The 16,900-nt window shown below is 36.5% G+C and overlaps 4 protein-coding genes, 1 long non-coding RNA gene and 1 other non-coding gene across 15 annotated transcripts; 3 read left to right on the forward strand and 3 right to left on the reverse strand.

Annotated features, from left to right (window-relative positions):
• Positions 1 to 11: 11 nt before the first annotated feature.
• LOC104777202 (uncharacterized) lies at positions 12 to 1,398 on the reverse strand. Its single transcript, XM_010501413.3, has 2 exons — positions 1,013 to 1,398; positions 12 to 418 (listed from the first exon to the last, which is right to left on the reverse strand). Exons 1-2 carry the CDS (start codon positions 1,248 to 1,250, stop codon positions 156 to 158), a joined length of 501 nt encoding a protein of 166 aa, XP_010499715.1. The 5' UTR covers positions 1,251 to 1,398; the 3' UTR covers positions 12 to 155.
• Positions 1,399 to 1,683: 285 nt separating this feature from the next.
• On the reverse strand, positions 1,684 to 3,417 carry LOC104777203 (upstream activation factor subunit UAF30-like). Its single transcript, XM_010501415.3, has 2 exons — positions 3,108 to 3,417; positions 1,684 to 2,038 (listed from the first exon to the last, which is right to left on the reverse strand). The coding sequence occupies exons 1-2, from the start codon at positions 3,330 to 3,332 to the stop codon at positions 1,913 to 1,915; spliced, it is 351 nt and encodes a 116-aa protein (XP_010499717.1). The 5' UTR covers positions 3,333 to 3,417; the 3' UTR covers positions 1,684 to 1,912.
• Positions 3,418 to 3,577: 160 nt separating this feature from the next.
• Positions 3,578 to 9,756, forward strand: LOC109132268 (uncharacterized). Of its 6 annotated transcripts, XR_015592596.1 has the most exons (9): positions 3,645 to 3,694; positions 4,703 to 4,776; positions 4,883 to 4,965; positions 5,229 to 7,485; positions 7,556 to 8,064; positions 8,363 to 8,460; positions 9,000 to 9,053; positions 9,153 to 9,238; positions 9,529 to 9,756. It is a non-coding gene; the product is annotated as an uncharacterized LOC109132268 (long non-coding RNA). The 6 variants fall into 6 exon arrangements; XR_002037517.2 differs by lacking the exon at positions 4,703 to 4,776 and having other exon boundaries at positions 3,628 to 3,694; XR_002037518.2 differs by lacking the exons at positions 9,000 to 9,053; positions 9,153 to 9,238.
• Positions 5,007 to 7,900, reverse strand: LOC104777204 (ABC transporter G family member 14). Its single transcript, XM_087504514.1, has 5 exons — positions 7,569 to 7,900; positions 6,577 to 7,369; positions 6,333 to 6,488; positions 6,051 to 6,238; positions 5,007 to 5,911 (listed from the first exon to the last, which is right to left on the reverse strand). The coding sequence occupies exons 1-5, from the start codon at positions 7,728 to 7,730 to the stop codon at positions 5,261 to 5,263; spliced, it is 1,950 nt and encodes a 649-aa protein (XP_087360640.1). The 5' UTR covers positions 7,731 to 7,900; the 3' UTR covers positions 5,007 to 5,260.
• Positions 9,757 to 10,899: 1,143 nt separating the features above from the next.
• LOC104777205 (uncharacterized) lies at positions 10,900 to 14,829 on the forward strand. Of its 5 annotated transcripts, XM_087504491.1 has the most exons (11): positions 10,900 to 11,313; positions 11,417 to 11,512; positions 11,611 to 11,657; positions 11,735 to 11,858; positions 11,946 to 12,008; positions 12,269 to 12,368; positions 12,470 to 12,522; positions 12,623 to 12,777; positions 13,165 to 13,404; positions 13,477 to 13,769; positions 13,868 to 14,829. In XM_087504491.1, the coding sequence occupies exons 1-6, from the start codon at positions 11,227 to 11,229 to the stop codon at positions 12,296 to 12,298; spliced, it is 447 nt and encodes a 148-aa protein (XP_087360617.1). In that variant the 5' UTR covers positions 10,900 to 11,226; the 3' UTR covers positions 12,299 to 12,368; positions 12,470 to 12,522; positions 12,623 to 12,777; positions 13,165 to 13,404; positions 13,477 to 13,769; positions 13,868 to 14,829. The 5 variants fall into 5 exon arrangements, with proteins under 5 accessions (XP_087360617.1, XP_010499719.1, XP_087360623.1 ...); XM_010501417.3 differs by lacking the exons at positions 13,165 to 13,404; positions 13,477 to 13,769; positions 13,868 to 14,829 and having other exon boundaries at positions 12,623 to 12,901; XM_087504497.1 differs by lacking the exons at positions 13,165 to 13,404; positions 13,477 to 13,769; positions 13,868 to 14,829 and having other exon boundaries at positions 10,900 to 11,109; positions 12,623 to 12,901.
• On the forward strand, positions 13,728 to 16,532 carry LOC109132269 (uncharacterized). The gene is made up of 5 exons (XR_015592571.1): positions 13,728 to 14,946; positions 15,179 to 15,645; positions 15,735 to 15,908; positions 16,155 to 16,285; positions 16,366 to 16,532. It is a non-coding gene; the product is annotated as an uncharacterized LOC109132269 (transcript).
• The last annotated feature ends 368 nt before the right edge of the window (positions 16,533 to 16,900 follow it).

Consider the following 16,900-nt stretch of genomic DNA (forward strand, 5'->3'; position numbering starts at 1 on the left):
CAAAATTCAACTAAATTAAAGAGTTTCAATGTTTTATAGATGATACATGTAAAATACAAACAGTACACACATGTGTATATACATACTTATATTAAGCTTAATATTATTAAGTTGTTATATACGATATAATATATGTAGAGATGGATGATGAATAATCATTTCCACTTCCTTCGTCCGAACATGCCATGCTTGCCTCGTTTGCCACCGAACATGCCGTGCTTGCCACGCTTGTACTTCCCTCCTCCGAACATACTATGCTTCCCTCGCTTGTACTTTCCTCCTCCAAAAAACCCTCTTTTGTATTTTCCGTGGCCGTGGTGCCCGTAGCCTCCGTGATGACCTGCGTGTTGACCTCCCATTACAGCCGCGGCCGCTGTTGCCGCTCCTGCTATCAATCCCCCGACTCCTCCTCCAAGACCTATTCACATGATAAAAGCATTCATGTGAACTAAAAGATAATAAGAGGTTAACTTGCATGTGAACACAACGCTAAACTGAGCTAAAACTAGACCAAAGTATCGGACCAAAGCCATGTTTTGAACCAAAAAAATATCGGACCAAACCCATATTTATTCGAAGTTTCTAACTAATATGATGAACGAGAAAAAAATAAAAATAAAAAACAAGTTGTAGAAAAAAATAGAATCTAAATAGCCAACTTACAGAGAAATAATTAATTAAACATTGATTTTACTTTGATTTATATTCGGGTATATAACCAACTCGAAAATCTTGTTAAGAATTTTAAAAGCTTAAGAGACAAAATCAAGCATAAATCAACGTGGTACCCAAGCAATACTTTTGGAATTTTGACGTCGCATAATGCTATATTTGGTTTAGGAACCTATATGGCTTTGAATTGGATTAGTTCAAAACATTTTGTCTTTTCATCATATTTTGAAGATGCTATATAACACTCCAACCAAAATATATACACCGGTCCGACTAATTTGTTAATTCCAAAGGGAAGTTAACTAATAGACATAAGGCAACATTTCGGTTAAATAAAAACCTGGACGAGGACCGGAGGGTCCGGGATAACCGGCAGGAGGATAAGCGCCGGGAGGTGGTGGATAAGCGGCCGGTGGATAGCCGTGAGGTGGCGGAGGATAACCTTGTGGAGGGTAAGCCCCCGGTGGAGGATAAGCTCCAGGTGGTGGAGGATAAGCTCCCGGAGGATACCCATGTCCGTGATGGTTATGATGTGAGAAGAATCCTTTGTCTTGTTCGTGGTGCTTGTCTTTACCCATCTTTAATTACTTAAAAGATTCAAAATCAAGAACTTGAGAGATAAGATGATGATATGAATAGAGAGAGAAATTGATCATCCAAGATTTGGTATAATAAACTATATACTATGTGATGTTTAGATACACATTTGTGCGTACGTATTGGTATGTGTAGCGAAAAAGGCTCTAGACTATTGATATAAAGCGAAATGGACGCGTTGGTGCATGCTCGTTTCAACAACACATTATTCTTCCTCCACTGATCATGACACGTTTCATCTCCATCAAATAATAAAATACTTGTTGTGACCCATTCGTTCATTTGCAATAAACAATAAACGAAATCTACACGTTTAAGCGAATTGGTTGCTCACACGATAAATAATGCATTTAGTGATAGATATCCCAATAAATGAGCAAGGAAGCCTCAAAGACATCGAGATCAAAACCAAGATTAAGAGATAAACGTTTCACAAAATACGACATTACGATAAACTTGTCAAACTACATCATAGTATTCTCCAGAATATAGGGATCAAAAGAGAGTTTTGTTTCTTGGTTTGTTAACATACCAAAAGCTCAAACGGGTCTAGAGAGTTTTTCATATACAACCCGAATTGAACCACAAAAAGCCAAACCATTTTTTTCAGATAGGATAACTACGTTAGATAAACCTCACCAAATCAAACAGATTTGGGAAAATGTGGTGACAGGAGCTTCATGACCTCTGTGATTCCAACTTTGTCTTTTCCATCGAAAATCGTCTTCAACTTAGCATCGCAGTGTATCTCCCTCTTGTTCGCCGGATTCTACAACGAAACAAAATGCTTTAGCAATGAATCAAGCTTAAGATCAGACACTTACTTAATCCAATCAACACAATGTTGCACCATTCAAACAAACTCAAGCTCCATGACAATAGAGAACTCCAACACTCAAACAGACCAATACCTTTCAAGTTCTCCAAGATAATAACCAACACAACGATCAAAGTACTAATCTTCACAACAAACTCACATCATTAATAGTATCTATACACAAACAACAAAACAATCCATTCTCAACCACAAGATAACAGAGCTATGAATCCCCAAAAAAAAAACAGAGAAGTCTATGGTCAAAACCTGCCTTATTTTTTGCATTTAACAGATCAAATCCAGCTAAATCGAAGCATCAGAACGTATGCTATTCCAATGAGTATACAAACACTTACAGCTTATGATTAATTACACTCAACCTCAATACATTGTTCTACCAGTCAATAGAACTCAAGTTACATGAACACCAAGACTCAAAGACCAAAAACCTTTCGAGTTCTCCAACATTTCGAGGATAAGATCAGATACTTAACCCAAATAACACATTGTTCCACCATTCAAACGAACTCAACCTAACCCCAACACTTAAAAAAGACCAATACCGTCCAAATTCTCCAAGATACTCTTCACAACCAAAGACTCAAAGACCAAAAACCTTTCAAGTTCTCCAACATTTCAAGCTTACAATCAGATACTTAAACCCAACCAACACATTGTTTCCACCATTCAAACGAACTCAACCTAATTCCAACACTCAAAAACACCAAAACCTTCCAAGATTATCTTCACAACCAAACCCACAAAATGCTTAATCGTATACAACAAAACAATCCATTCTCAACCACAAGACAACATGCATACACTCAAAATCTGTGTTCTACACAACAATCAAACTCATCTACAAAGCAATCAAATTTGTCTACATGCAACAATCATCTGTTCTCTACCATTACTGAAGTCTCTACTAAAGTAACACCAAATCCCTAAGTTCATAAACAAGCAACAGAGATCTAAGGAAACTTTATAAAAAAAACCCTAGAAATCTCCGAAATCAACGAACCTGGAGATTGTGAAGCTTAACATACTCCCAAACCTTCTTCACGGCGGTACCACGAGTGAGTTGGCTTTCTCCGGCGAAACTAGCCAACGGCTGCGAGACTGTGAACACCTTGAACACCCCTTTTCCTTCTTTACCAGCAGCTCCAGCGACAGTAACGGCCTCAGCAGTCGCCGCCTTCGCCATCAGTGTCCTGAACCCTCCAAAAACCCTAGAAATTGCCGCCATTTTTTTTTCTGAGAAGAGACAAGAGAGAAAGCTAAAACCCTAAGAAGTAAGAACTGACAATAATGAGGAAATAAAAACTCTTGAGGGGGAGAGAGACAGGCTCTTGTCGTTTTAATAACAGGCCTAAATGGGCCTCAATGGGCTTTGATCAAAATTTGGATCATTAAGGATGTTTTTATGGAAAATAATGTAAAATGCAAGGGGTTAACATGCAATTAAAGATGATTTATTTTTAATTCGGTGGTAAACGACATCGTTTTAGAGGATGTAGAGGATGATATTACTGTGCTACATCGCCGCAATAGGCTCTTCGTCTCCGCTTGCGTCACCGTCCTCACATCTTGCTTACCGGAAACGATGCGGTGAGTGGAAACCGTAATTAATATCATTTGTGTTAACTTATGCTGATGGTTCTACAATTTTTTCTCTTGATCATTCTCTGAAGTAATTGAGTATAGTTATGTCTCTGAAACTAGCTGGACTTGTTCCTTTAGGTGGATATGTGTATATGACATTTTCATCATTACTTAGATAACACATTTGGCTCTCTTCTTCATCTAATGAGCATATATTACCACTAGATTGATATGGTGAGTCACATCTTGTTCAATAAAATGGTGAATGACAAGGAGTTTAATAACAACTTTGGTTGATGTGAATGAGTTAAGAGATTGCATTTTGTTTCTCATCCTCTCTCTGGTTAGTTTATGTTATCTTTGCTATGGTAAAGACTAAGATGGCTTATGTTCAGTTTCTTTAAATGTTAGTAGTACACTAAAAACAGCAACTAGTGTGTGTACTTATTAATATATATGGTAATAAAGGTGGGGAAAGAGCATGATTAGATCACTTGCTTTCGTATGTATGTCAGTCACTCACTAGAAAATGATGATGTATTTAGGTCTGAGAAAGCAACAAGAAGTTAGTGAATGACGACGTTTCGAGTTTTTACTTGGGGGTTTTTTTTTTTATAAGATGGTTCTTTCTTGGTGATGACATTGACACTTGCCAAAGTAGAGAGTGACATGGATTTCTCTTGTGATGTTCTTTTTTTTTGCATCAGCTTCCACTTGACTAAAGTGAATCACGTTTTATTGTGTAAGCATATCTTGTGGGCCTTTGTCATCCCAATGATTTGTTTGATTTTTTTTTTTTTTGCTCTCCTCTATGTTGTTGTTCTGCACACACTGTAGAAGCCTCCCCACTTCTTTCTTTTGTGTTTAATTATTGTGTAGCTAAAACGATGTGAAACTATAACAGCCATTTAAAGTTTCAATTATTCGTTTCGTATTTCTATGAAAGCGAAAGCACATTCCTGTAGCTGTGTTGACATACATAATCCTGCAGTTTAAAAAGTCTGCTTTTTTTAGTTTAATGTGTGGTAAGCAAACATCAAATTTGTACCAGTAAAGATGTTTTAGATGACAATGAGAGCCACAGTCAGGTGTGTTTGCTTATGTCCTGTCGTTGTTATTATCAGCAGCAACTTGTTTTAATTCTTATCTGATACATTCCCATTTGATTTATTTCACCAGTTGATGCACTTGCAGGTGACTAGTGTAAGGTGTAAAAGAGATAGAGTAGACCTTTTCTTTTAAGGAACCCCACAAAAGATACAACAATCATCTCCATGGTAAGAGTGGACCGGGAAGTTCAGTCACTTTCGTCACACTATTTTGCAAATGGGTACTTAGTATATACTTGGCTTCCCTTTCTTATCTTATACATTATCTCACTGTTTTATTCTCAAACTTAGGAGTATTATCATCATCTAAGCCTAAAATGTAAAAAACAAAGTCGTCGGATATATATATCTCGGATACGCAAGTAAAATCGACCAAAATTCGACGACGTTTTTTATCTTTTCTAATACTAATATTATTCAATTGGTTGCAGTGGTGTTGGAGCTTCTTGGTGTTACCTTGTTGTTACCTCAACTTCACTCGATGCAGTGCCATGTAGGCTATGAGTCGATAACCAACCAACATCACTCCCATAACAAACACGTCGATCCACAAATTGTTCAGTCCCATTGACTTGATTGCTGGGAAATCTCCAACTCTGCACCAGACTCCCTTTGAACACTCATAGTAGTCGTCATCAGTGTATTGAATACCCAAAAGCAGCTTGTAGCAGTAGTAGCTATAGCTTAGGTACTTGAGCCATACGATAAAGGGTGGGATTTGCTGCACGTAATACCCTCCAGCTATGAGAAACACGAGTGTAGTAACAGATGCTAACGTTGTGGCTTGCTTGATATTCATAAGCAGAGCACCAAAGGCTAAGCCAAGACCTTGAGCAACAAGGACGGAATAGAGAACAACCAGTAGTGATAGGATAAACGTTGTTGGGTCTGGTTTAAGTCCACCCATCCAGTAAATTATGAACACAAAAGCAGTTGGAAGGGCAAGTTCCAAGGGCAGGTCCCCAACGTTTCTAGCCATGAAATAGGAGGAAAGACGGTACATTCCTGAAGAACGTTCCTTGATCAGCATTCTTTTCTCTTGAGGAAATGTGAAAACCGCGTTGTACAGCGGGTAGAATCCCCAAAAGACTGAGAAGAAGAAGAGCAAGGCAGTCTGCATTCAGAGTAAATATAGAATGATGGTTAGAATTCTGATGTGAAGGTTCAAAAAATGCGTGTTAGCTTGACTGTGATGGGAAGAAGAGTAGTGATTAATTCATGATGATCATTAGCATAAAGAAGAAGAGCCTTACTCTATCTTGGATGTGAGATTTTGGAGTATGCCACCATAGAAGACCACCAAGAAAAGCTACACTGATGACTTGGAATATCCTGAGCTTGTTGAAAGATTCGAATCTCCTCTCTCTGACTCCTCTTTGGAGCAATACAGTGAACTGGTACCACCAAGTTGTGCACCACTGTTCTGACTTGAGATTTTTGGCTGCTCCATTTAAAGGACGGATAAGTCAGACTATGATTGATGTAGAGGCGTAGAAACAGAATAAAAAGAGACTACTTTAAAAAGCAAAAATTACCAGCAGCTTTGGTGTACTCATAGCTATGAGATTCCGCATTGCAGAGTTCAGCTTTCAGTTTAGCAGAAATGTTCTTCTCATAAGCTGAAACAAGGGTTTCTTTTACTGTCTTCTGTTCTTGTTCCGTGGTCTCCTTCTGAGAATCAGGTGGGATTCCTGATGTTTGCCAAGTTTTGATGAATTAAGAAGGCTTTCTTATTTTCAATTTTCAGAATCTAGAAGCTTAAAGAGAAAGGTCGCTTACCGTTTGCAAGGTCAAGTAAAAGGTCAGCTGGGTTAACTGTCATGGAAGTGGAGAAGCCAAGAGAACTGAAATATTCCATAGCAGAAGATGCAGAGCCATAGTAGATGGGACTTCCTTCAGAGAGCAAAACCACCTTGTCAAACATATGGTATATGCGGCTTGATGGCTGATGAATAGTGGTGACGACTGTTCTTCCTCCAGAAGCCAGCCGTTTGATTGTGGTTATAATGCGGTGAGCAGTGGTCGAATCAAGACCTGAAGTTGGTTCATCAAGAAGGAGCAAGCTGGGATTTATCAACATTTCTTGACCAATGCTAACCCTTTTCATCTCACCTCCTGATATTCCTCTGAACAGTGGTCCTCCTATCATGCTGTTTGTACACCGAGTCAATCCGAGTTCAGCGATAACTCTGTCCACATGCTCAGCCTTCTCGTCTCTGGTCAAGCTACTTGGTAGCCGTAGAAGTGCAGTAAAGAAGAGAGTCTCCCAAACCGTGAGGTGAGGGTACAGGACATCATCCTGAGCAACAAAACCTGTTCTGCGTTTGATGCACCCGGAGAAAGGCTGACCGTTGTACATGACTTTACCTGAGAAAGTTTTGGAGAGGCGGCCCCCGAGAGCTGAGAGAAGAGTGGTTTTGCCACTGCCTGAGGGACCTAACATGGCTAAAATCTCTCCTGGACAAACCATTCCTGTTATCCCATTCAGAATCGTCTTCTCTTTGCTTTTCCATGATCCCAAGCACTGACTACTTGTCTGCTCTATCTTAACTTTGTACACAACCTCCTCAAACTGTACAACCACAAAGAAACCAATGGAAATATCATTAGAATGATGTCCTGTTTTGTGATCAACTACCAAGCTAGAGGAAGAAGGGAAAGTAATACTTCTGATGAGATTTGTTGCAGGTAAAACTCAAAAGCTCCGCATAATATTAAAACAAGAAGTGAACAAGTTTTTTTTTTTTTTTTTTTTCAGGAGAGAGAGACACCTTGAGAGTTATGGGGTACATGGACATCTGGAGACCAGGTTGTGAAGTGACGATGGGGAAGGCTAGTACAGATTTGCTCTGCGTTTCTGACATGTCTGGCAAACCTTGTACCATGCCTCCACCATCTTCTTCAGGCCTTGGTGCTATGCAGTTCTGAGGCATGATGACTCCTAAACCAGTTTCGCTACTCGTTGTCCTCGTCCTTGTAGTTGTAACTGTTGCAGCCGTCGTGAGGCTCTTATGAAAAGGTCCTAATGGTGTTAGAGTAAACAAACAAAGGTAAGAAAGCTTAAAAGCAAGTGAGTTTGGTTACTTTCTTCTTGATCTCCCTCAAAGGGAAACCATGTGAGCACATGTATATATAGTAGTATGGGAATGGGAAAGCACCCTCACACACTTAGAATGACTCCTCTGTATTGCAAGAACAGAAAGAGGAAGAGAGAGACAGATAAAAAAAGGCTTTCTTTACGATGTTGGCCGATCAATCGTCTATATGGTGGGTTACCACCTTCTCTCTCTCTTGCTCTCTCTCTATCTCTCACCTCCCTTTTGGTTAATTTATTCTAAAGCTAACTCCTTTACCAAATATTTATACCTATCTCTTCCTTTGTTCCAATTATCAGAATCTTACCTCTAATTCCAAATAGATTAAATAAAGGAGGTACTCTCTTGAGTCTTGACTCCTGTGGATTCTAATATTTGAACTGTCGCTTTAGAACAAAGTTGTTTCTATTGTTAATTCATCAGCTGTTGTTAGGTACTCGGAAGCTCTTAACCGTTTGATGTGATTGCAGATTATCAGAGTGACACGGTCGTTAGCAAGATTTGTAAAAAAGGTGCCCAAAGCATAAGTACTAGATGCTTACTTACACGCTTCAAACTATTCGACTTGGTAACTTCTTGAACTTGTTTCTTTCACACAAGATGGTTTACATTTTACATACAACCAAAAAGTGGAAATGAAAAGGAAGAGACTTTGCGGCTTTTGCATTATACATGACCAATAATTATGCTCTCCACCATTTCAGAACTCTAAACTGCCTATATCACAACCGATCCAAGTGGGAAGATCCTCTAAATCTTTAAAAAGAGTAAAATATCTTATAATCCTTTGGCAATATTATTTTTTAGGTAGATCTCACATGGCATCTCATACCGTTTTCTATATTTCTGCATTATCAAGCTTTCATGTGCTGGTGTAGCCTGCATGTGGAACACTTCGTTTTCTCAAGAAATTATTTCTACCTAAAAAAAAAACAGCTAGCACACCATATAAATAGTAAATAGATCTGGTGATCTGGTCATAGATACTCTTCCTTTTACTGTCCATATGAAAAAAGAAAAACTCAAAATTGCGCATCACAACGACAGTTTTATGATTCTATCTACATAGTGAATGTCTCATGTCTGTCGGTTCGTCATATCTTGTAGGCGTTCATATGACACATTAAAAAAGTTACAGCATGCCCGCGACAAAAACTGAAGGTCATATTCTTGTGATAGCCTGAGAATTTTTTCTTTTTTTTTTTTTTTTGAACAACCTAGCCTGAGAATCTTACACCACTATTCTTGTCTAACCACCAGGGATTTAGATATATGTGATTGCTCGAATTCGAAAACATAAATATTCTGTCTTATCCGGCGACAACTAGTCTAAAATCCAGTAGAGGGTAAGTTCGTTTGATAGAGAAATTCTGTAATGTCTGGTTAAAATGTATGGATAGAGACATCATTAGAATGATCAGGCTTAACCTCTAGTGAATTCTCCATCATCCGTATAAAAAAGACAAAGTATCTTCGCACGTTGTTCTTGTTGTTATTTGAACAGAATGGGATACATTTTCAGACAGAAGTTGACACTATAGGCATCTCTTTTCCAACGTCACATTACTAAATCAGTTCTCTGTGTTTTTTTTTTTTTTTTTGTTAATTTTCCTCCTTTTTTTCATTATGTTTACAGAAAACTCTAAGGTCTTTGGTGCATTTAATTACTGGATCCGTATGTAGTCCTTAGTAAACAGCTAAAGGGGACGAACCCGGATCGGCGGATCCAGAAAGATAAGACTCTTGGGTATTTTTTTTTTTGGATAGAGTATAGTAGTAATTAATAATTGACATTTTTTCTCCAATTTTATCATGTAATTAAGAATCGAAATTTAATGTCAATTCTTAATTAAACATTTTTACGTAGCTAAGACTATTTAAATATTTTAGAAGTTTTTTTCTGGTCATTGAAATGGAACATGTGTAAATAACCTTAATTATGTAAGATATTAGTAGGTAAATTGTTATTCAATTATTCTTTAAATTAATATTTTGTAAAATAAAACAATGTAGTCAGGGTTACGTGATCTCTTAATTTCATATTGAAAAATAATAATAATTATGAGTTGTGATGAAAATAAGAGTCGTTTTGGAAGTTTTTTGTTTTGCTTGTTCATTCAAATAGAAATGTAGAAACAAAAAAATGAGGTTAAATGTCATTCACTAATTCTTTAAATTAAACATTTTGAAGAAAAAGAAAACAAGTACAAATTTTATATAATCTAGGTTAGAATTGAATTTTTTGGATCCTCTAGTCTTGACTGTTAAGTTTGTTCGTCGTAGGAAGGCATCGTTTATTTGAAAATAACGGCGGCAAGCATAGGATAACTGATTCAAGTACTTGAGAGCAAACCAAGCTGGATCTTTGTAGATGTTTGGTGGAGGATCGATGTAGCCTCAAACCAACTAAATTAAAAAAAAAAAACTAGTGCGTCCTCTTGAAGAATTTTCATTCTTAGACGCTTAGGGAATCACATATTCACATGTGTTAACTCTATATCTCTTCACAATTCTTTAATTTTTTTTTAACAAAAAAAACTTTATATCTCTAATTTTTAGGAAACACCCTTACCATTCCCCCCACTCGTTGCTATCCCACGCTGAAACAAACCTCTAGTTTGTTCAGACTCAGACAAATATCATGCTAAATGTCTTTGACTCCGTTAAGTGCGAGTTTACAAAAGTTGCGGTGTTGCCATAACCCATAAAACGTTACCAGATCTTTACTAAAGCAAGCACGTAAGCTAACCGATAGCCCTCCCGTCCGTCTGTTTGATTCCCAAACTTGGATCTTGCGAATTAATGTGACCGCAAGGAGTCACATAATTTTATAATCACTTCACATAATTTAAGTATTACTCCCTCCGATCCTAAATAATTGTGGTTCTAGACAAAATCTCTTAGATTAAGAAAGTATACAATTTGACTGTTTTGACCTCAGAATTAAAACTAATTTACAATTTTATTTTTTGTTTCTTTTATTCAATAAATTAATTTCAGCTTCTCTGCTTATCTCATTCCAATTATCTCCTCAATCTCCGATTACTTCCGTCACAGACTCATTTTTTCCGATTTTTTTTCTTTTAAAAATAAACTTCTCTGATCGATTTCTTTCGCCTAGGACATGGAGAAACGAAGCTTCCTCTTTCCCTATCACAAAATCAAAACCAAAATCTGGTGCGAAGCTTCCTCTTTTGTTTTGTAATTGACTTTTACGGTGAGCTTCTTCTTTTCCTCTCCTCCGCCTCCTCTGATTTTCCAGCGAGCTCAACCAATTTTCTGATGAGGTTCCACCTTCATCATAAGAACCTCATAACCATGCTTGGTTATTGCAATGAAGACAAAAAACACCCTGAAAATTCCCGTTAGTAGGATAGTTATGTGGTTCTTTGCTATTGAAGAGCTGAATTCATATTTAGCAGTTGAGTTTTTTTTGTCTGAATTGAAGATCATACTTTGCTATTGGTTCTTGATTCTTGACTCTCGATTTCTTGATTTCTTAAGTCTTGTGTTTTGTCTCTTAGGGTATGACACAAGCGGATTTAGGACTTGCAGATGCTTTTATCAATGGAGATTTTTCTTTCGTCGATAAAGACTCAGGACTTTTGAATCTGATTATGGTACATATCATAAGCTTGTAGTAGAATAAATAATTAAATACATTATTTTTCTAGTTATTTCTAATGCTTATCTGCCAAATTAATTAAACTTCTTGCAGATTCTCGTTGCTAACAGAGATACAAAATCAAATCTTACTAAGAAAAGGTAAAAGCTTTGAATTTTGATTTGCCTGCAAGCTTTATCTCCTAAGCTTTCACTCCTAAGCTTTCACACTCTTGCAGGGGATGGTTTACACCGATGTTTCAAACTGCCAGTGTAGCTTCAACAAAGTATTTTTTAAAGCATGTCTCTAGACAGAACACATTAACACAAACTCATAGCAACATTTCTCTTCACTATGACCTTGTATGTAGTCTGAACCATCTCCATGAACGTTTCTTCCTTTTTTGGCTTTGAGTTTATTACTAAATTCTCTGTTGGGTTGTTTCACAGAGCAATGAGCTTTTTGGTTTCTTCTTGGATGATACAATGACTTACTCCTCTGCAGTATTCAAGGTGACTTATTAAAGAACTTTAGTTTTTTTTTGGTTTCTTTTTGGGAACGATCATGCTCTTATTGTATTTAGGATTATTGGATAGATTTTAGAGAATCTAGACTCACAAAGTATATGATGCTTAGTTAAGAATGAGATGTTGTTGTTGTTGTGTCTTACTTATATTTGATTGTATTAGTCTTCTTAATCAGACACTTCTGTGTGTGTTTACTTTACTGCTTTTTGATTGTCTGATTTTGGTGATTACTCATCATATGATAGGTCTCTATCAAGGAGGTGTGTGGAAGATAAGAGTTGAGCTTCCAAATGTTTATCCTTACAAATCTCCTTCTGTTGGTTTCATTACTAATGTTGATGAACTGTGAGTTTTTTTAATCAGTGGTTTTTTTGTTTTGCATAAATTGTTGGAACCTTTAGTGTCTTGTTGTATTTTTTTATCTTTAGTGTCTTTTGTTATCGCAGGTCGGGCTCTGTTTGTTTAGATGTGATTAACCAAACTTGGAGTCCTATGTTCGGTAAGGGTGATATCATTTGTGGTTTATTTTGAAATCAAATGATTGTTGTTGTTTTGAAGATTTGATTTAAATTATTTTTTTGTTCTTTTTTTTTATTCAGACCTTGTGAATGTGTTTGAGACATTTCTTCCTCAGCTTCTGTTATATCCAAACCCATCAGATCCATTGAACAGAGATGCTTCCCCATTGATGATGCCTGATCGTCCTGCTTATGAACAGCGAGTTTATCTAAATACCCTCCTCCTTTGGATTCATGTACTGTTATTGAGATCCTTTTTGTTTTCTCCGATCAATTTCTTAAAACTTTGGTCTTTTAGTATTCTTCCCAATTTCAATTACTAACAACTTTTACTAAATTAAATACTACCCCAATTCAATAGAGTATACACGTTTTTGACTACTAGTATGATGTGAATAGAAGTGAAGGGAAAGAAAAAAAATTCATGGGGAAAGGAAAAGAATAGAAGTAGAAGAAGATATCTAATGGAGGGAAAAATTAAAATTCAAATATTTTCATGGAATTCACGTTTCTTTATATTTGGAGTAACATGGAATTTGATTGATTATCTTCCATGGCTAACTTCGATCTAAACTTTCCACCTTCAGAAAATACTAAACATTCATTTTTGAATACCATTCCAGCGAATAGTGATGATCATGACTCTGAATGTGGAGGTTTAAGAGATAATGGTGAATCTGTTCATGTGGGTGAGGAATCAATGGAAGAAGATGTAGAACCAGTTGTAAGGATTCTTTCATCATCTGAAAGTACCATCGTAATCCATCTCAATGTCAATCCAAGAGAAGAATCAATTTCTGATGTTTTGGAGCTACATGCCGATGAGTTGTATGAAGAAAGTGAAGATAACATTGGAGACCAAGGTAAGTTGAATCATTTTTTTTTGTCCCATGTACTGTTATTGAGATCAATCTGTGTTCTCTATTTTGGACCAGGAGCAAACGGAAATGAAAAAACTCAAGATCACTTTGTTGGAGAACAAGGTTAGTCTTCTTGTTAACTTGGTCAGATTGTGATTGTGATTTAAAACTAGTCTGTAGCGTGGCACGTATTACAATTGTTGATCTATGTTTCTACAATTTGGAGTACGAGATAATGGATCGAACGCAAATGGTAATGCCACAACTGGAAAAAAAAGAACTACATTAATGGTCAAAGGTGGGCAGTCTATAACGTTTTACTTGAAATGAGTGTGAGAGGAAATCTGAGCAAACGTACGACACAAGAGGTATCAGATTTACTTTCAGTACATATTCGGACAGTTCAAAGGATATGGAAACAAGCTAAAGACACTCTTACTGGTGAATTTGTCGATGTGTCTCAAAGAAGGAAAAAAAGATGTGGGCGTAAGAAAATTCCACTAGACATACAACAGATCATCAATACACCTCTACATCGACAGACCATTTTAAGGACATTGGCTGAAGCCCTTGGAATTAGTTATTCATCACTATACAGACGTGTGAAAGAAGGTCTTCTGCGATGTCATTCAAACGCATTAAAACCACATCTTAGAGAAGAAAATAAGGTATCAAGGTTACAGTTTTGCCTTAAAATGTTGGATCCTGAGAGTTTGAGTCATGAACCACAATTTATTGATATGTACAACATTGTACATATTGATGAAAATGGTTCTATATGACCAAAAGAACTGAGAATTACTATCTACTTCGTGAAGAAGATGATCCCATACGGACATGCCAAAGTAAGAACTTCATTGGCAAAGTGATGGTGTTAGTTGCAATGGCTCGTCCGAGATTCGATGCTGATGGAAACGAAACTTTCTCGGGAAAGATTGGGGTTTGGCCTTTTGTTACAATTCAACCTACAAGAAGACGGAGTAGAAATAGAGAAGCTCGGACAATGGAAATAAAACCAATTACATCGGTGAAGAGAGATGATGTGAGAAGAATGTTGATAGAAGAAGTTCTTCCCAATATTCGTGAGAAATGGCCTCATGAGGATGTAGATAAAGTCATCTACATTCAACAAGATAATGCAAGAACGCATGTGGATCCAAGCGATGTAGAATTCAAAGCAGTGGCTTCACAGAATGGATTTGATATCCGATTGATGTGTCAACCGCCAAACTCTCCAGACTTGAATGTTCTTGATCTTGGATTTTTTATTGCTATCCAAGCATTACAACATAAGGTATGTCCGAAGAATGTTGAAGAGCTTATTCACGCTGTCAAAATGGCTTATGAAGATTATCCAGCGAGAAAGATAAACCACATTTTCTTAACTCTGCATCTTTGCATGCAAGAAACAATGAAAATTGGAGGGTCTAATAATTATAAAATCCCACACATGAGGAAAGAAGCGTTGGAGCGAGAGGGTCAACTTCCTAAGCAAATAAAATGTAATTCTACTATAGTAGAAAATGTGAGAAATCAGCTAAGAGAGTAAGGTTTGCTTTCACTACTGGTTTCTACTCTAGTTTTTGTCTCATTGATATGGTGTCAAAGTTTTTTTGGATATAACTTGTCTTATGAGACAAATTAAGAGCCTCAAGCTGAATGCATAGATTTTCTTTAAGTCTCAACCAATTTACCGCAAGTTTATACTCTACAAATGTTATCTAGTTTACAAAGATTGTCTAAACCTGGAACATGAATTGAAAATTAAAATTTGCAGGTACTTGCAGATCTTAAAGATACATGTAGATATATGGAAAGTATGGTCTTATGGCAGCCGTGTCATTGATACTTGGGTAGCCTTGCCGACAATGCAGCAGCCAGCAGAGATACACATGAAGATGTTCAGGTTCATTCCCTAAGTGTAGGTAATAAAGAGAACATCATTGAGCCTGCATATGTGATATTGGTGTTGTTGTTTGCTCTGTTTTTGCTGCTTTGAGAAAATATTTGGATGTGTCTACAACAACCAACAGTGCTAAGAAAGATATTATCTCGGGTAGAACACAAAAGTATTAGAACAATGGTGCAGCAAAGAGGGTTCTGCCAGACAAAGTGACCAAGGAGACCCAACAAAACAACTCGACCATTGGAGAAATGGTGGAATTTGGCCTGAAAGTATAGGGTGTCATGGTTGGTGCTGTAACAGCTGCTTTGAGAGCATATGCGATGCTGGCTCAAGACGAGGTATTGTTTAACATTAGCATTCAGATAAATATCTAAGCAAAAGATCATAAATATATGTTCGTCATTGTAATTATTGTCTCCTTCACAAGATCCACAAAGAGGAAAGCACGATCTAGAGCAATATGGTGGTTTTATTTCAGGTCTTAAAGATACATGTAGACATATGCAAAGTACGGTGTCATTGATGCTCTATGTTCTCCAAGGAGATGGCTTGGATATCGATCATATCTAGACCAAATTGGTCAGATTTTACATGTACTAAGGTCAGATTATATTGCTTTAATTTCTCTGTTTTTCGTTGCTTGTTTCTGGTATGGAGATGTGAACCTCTAATATTTAGAAACTGGACTTATTTATTTTTATTAAATGGAGAAGAAACCATATAAAAACTTATTGGTGATCATATGAAGAAGAGACCACTAGTAGAAAATTCAACAGCAAAATCTAAAAACATTTTGGAAAAGAAATTTTACGAAACGTTAGTATCACTTCTTGAATCTCTTTTTCAGGATGAATGTCTCCTTCCCCATACAAGCGTTTGTTGAGATCATAGTCATGCACCATTTTTGGCTTCACATCAGTATTTTCCTTGCTCAACTGAAAGTCTTCTTTTTCTTTAGGGACTCTGTTGAGATCAAAGGTATGTACAACACTGACATTAATTTGCTTATTTTGATATTTTTCTACCTGTAGATGATTTTCCATTTTGCTGTTTTTCAGGTTTATGACTAACCCACTAACCCAATATATATTTATCGATGACTCTTCATATTATGTCTCTTGATATATCCAGTCGTGTTGTATTTTGAAGATTTGTTATTTTCAGTTTTAGTAATTTGTATTAATTTATTTAAGGTTATATTAGTAATTTAATTAGTATTATCACATTGATAAGTGAGAACGACACTTAATAAGAATATGAAAACTTTCCTAGAACGACAATTATTTAGGATAGGAGGGAGTATATTGGTAATAGTGCTTGTAGTAATATATGTAAAGACACGTATATACAATCACATAATTTTTTTAATATGCAGATTATTTTTTGTATAATTATTTTACTCCTATTATTACAAGCTTATTTTGGTTGAGTTTATTAATTAAGAAGGAAAACAAAACAATCTTGAGGTTTGGATCAAAGCTTTTTATTTCACTTAGGTATGTCTAATTACTCGCTGTCTCAATTTAACCTTTTTATTTAATTATTGAGATGCATGGTTCAAATACTCGAACAACTAGTATTTAACTATTTCTG

This window comes from Camelina sativa, chromosome 3 (genome assembly GCF_030686135.1).
Source record: "Camelina sativa cultivar CO46 ecotype springtype chromosome 3, ASM3068613v1".
NCBI classification, from domain to species: domain Eukaryota; kingdom Viridiplantae; phylum Streptophyta; class Magnoliopsida; order Brassicales; family Brassicaceae; genus Camelina; species Camelina sativa.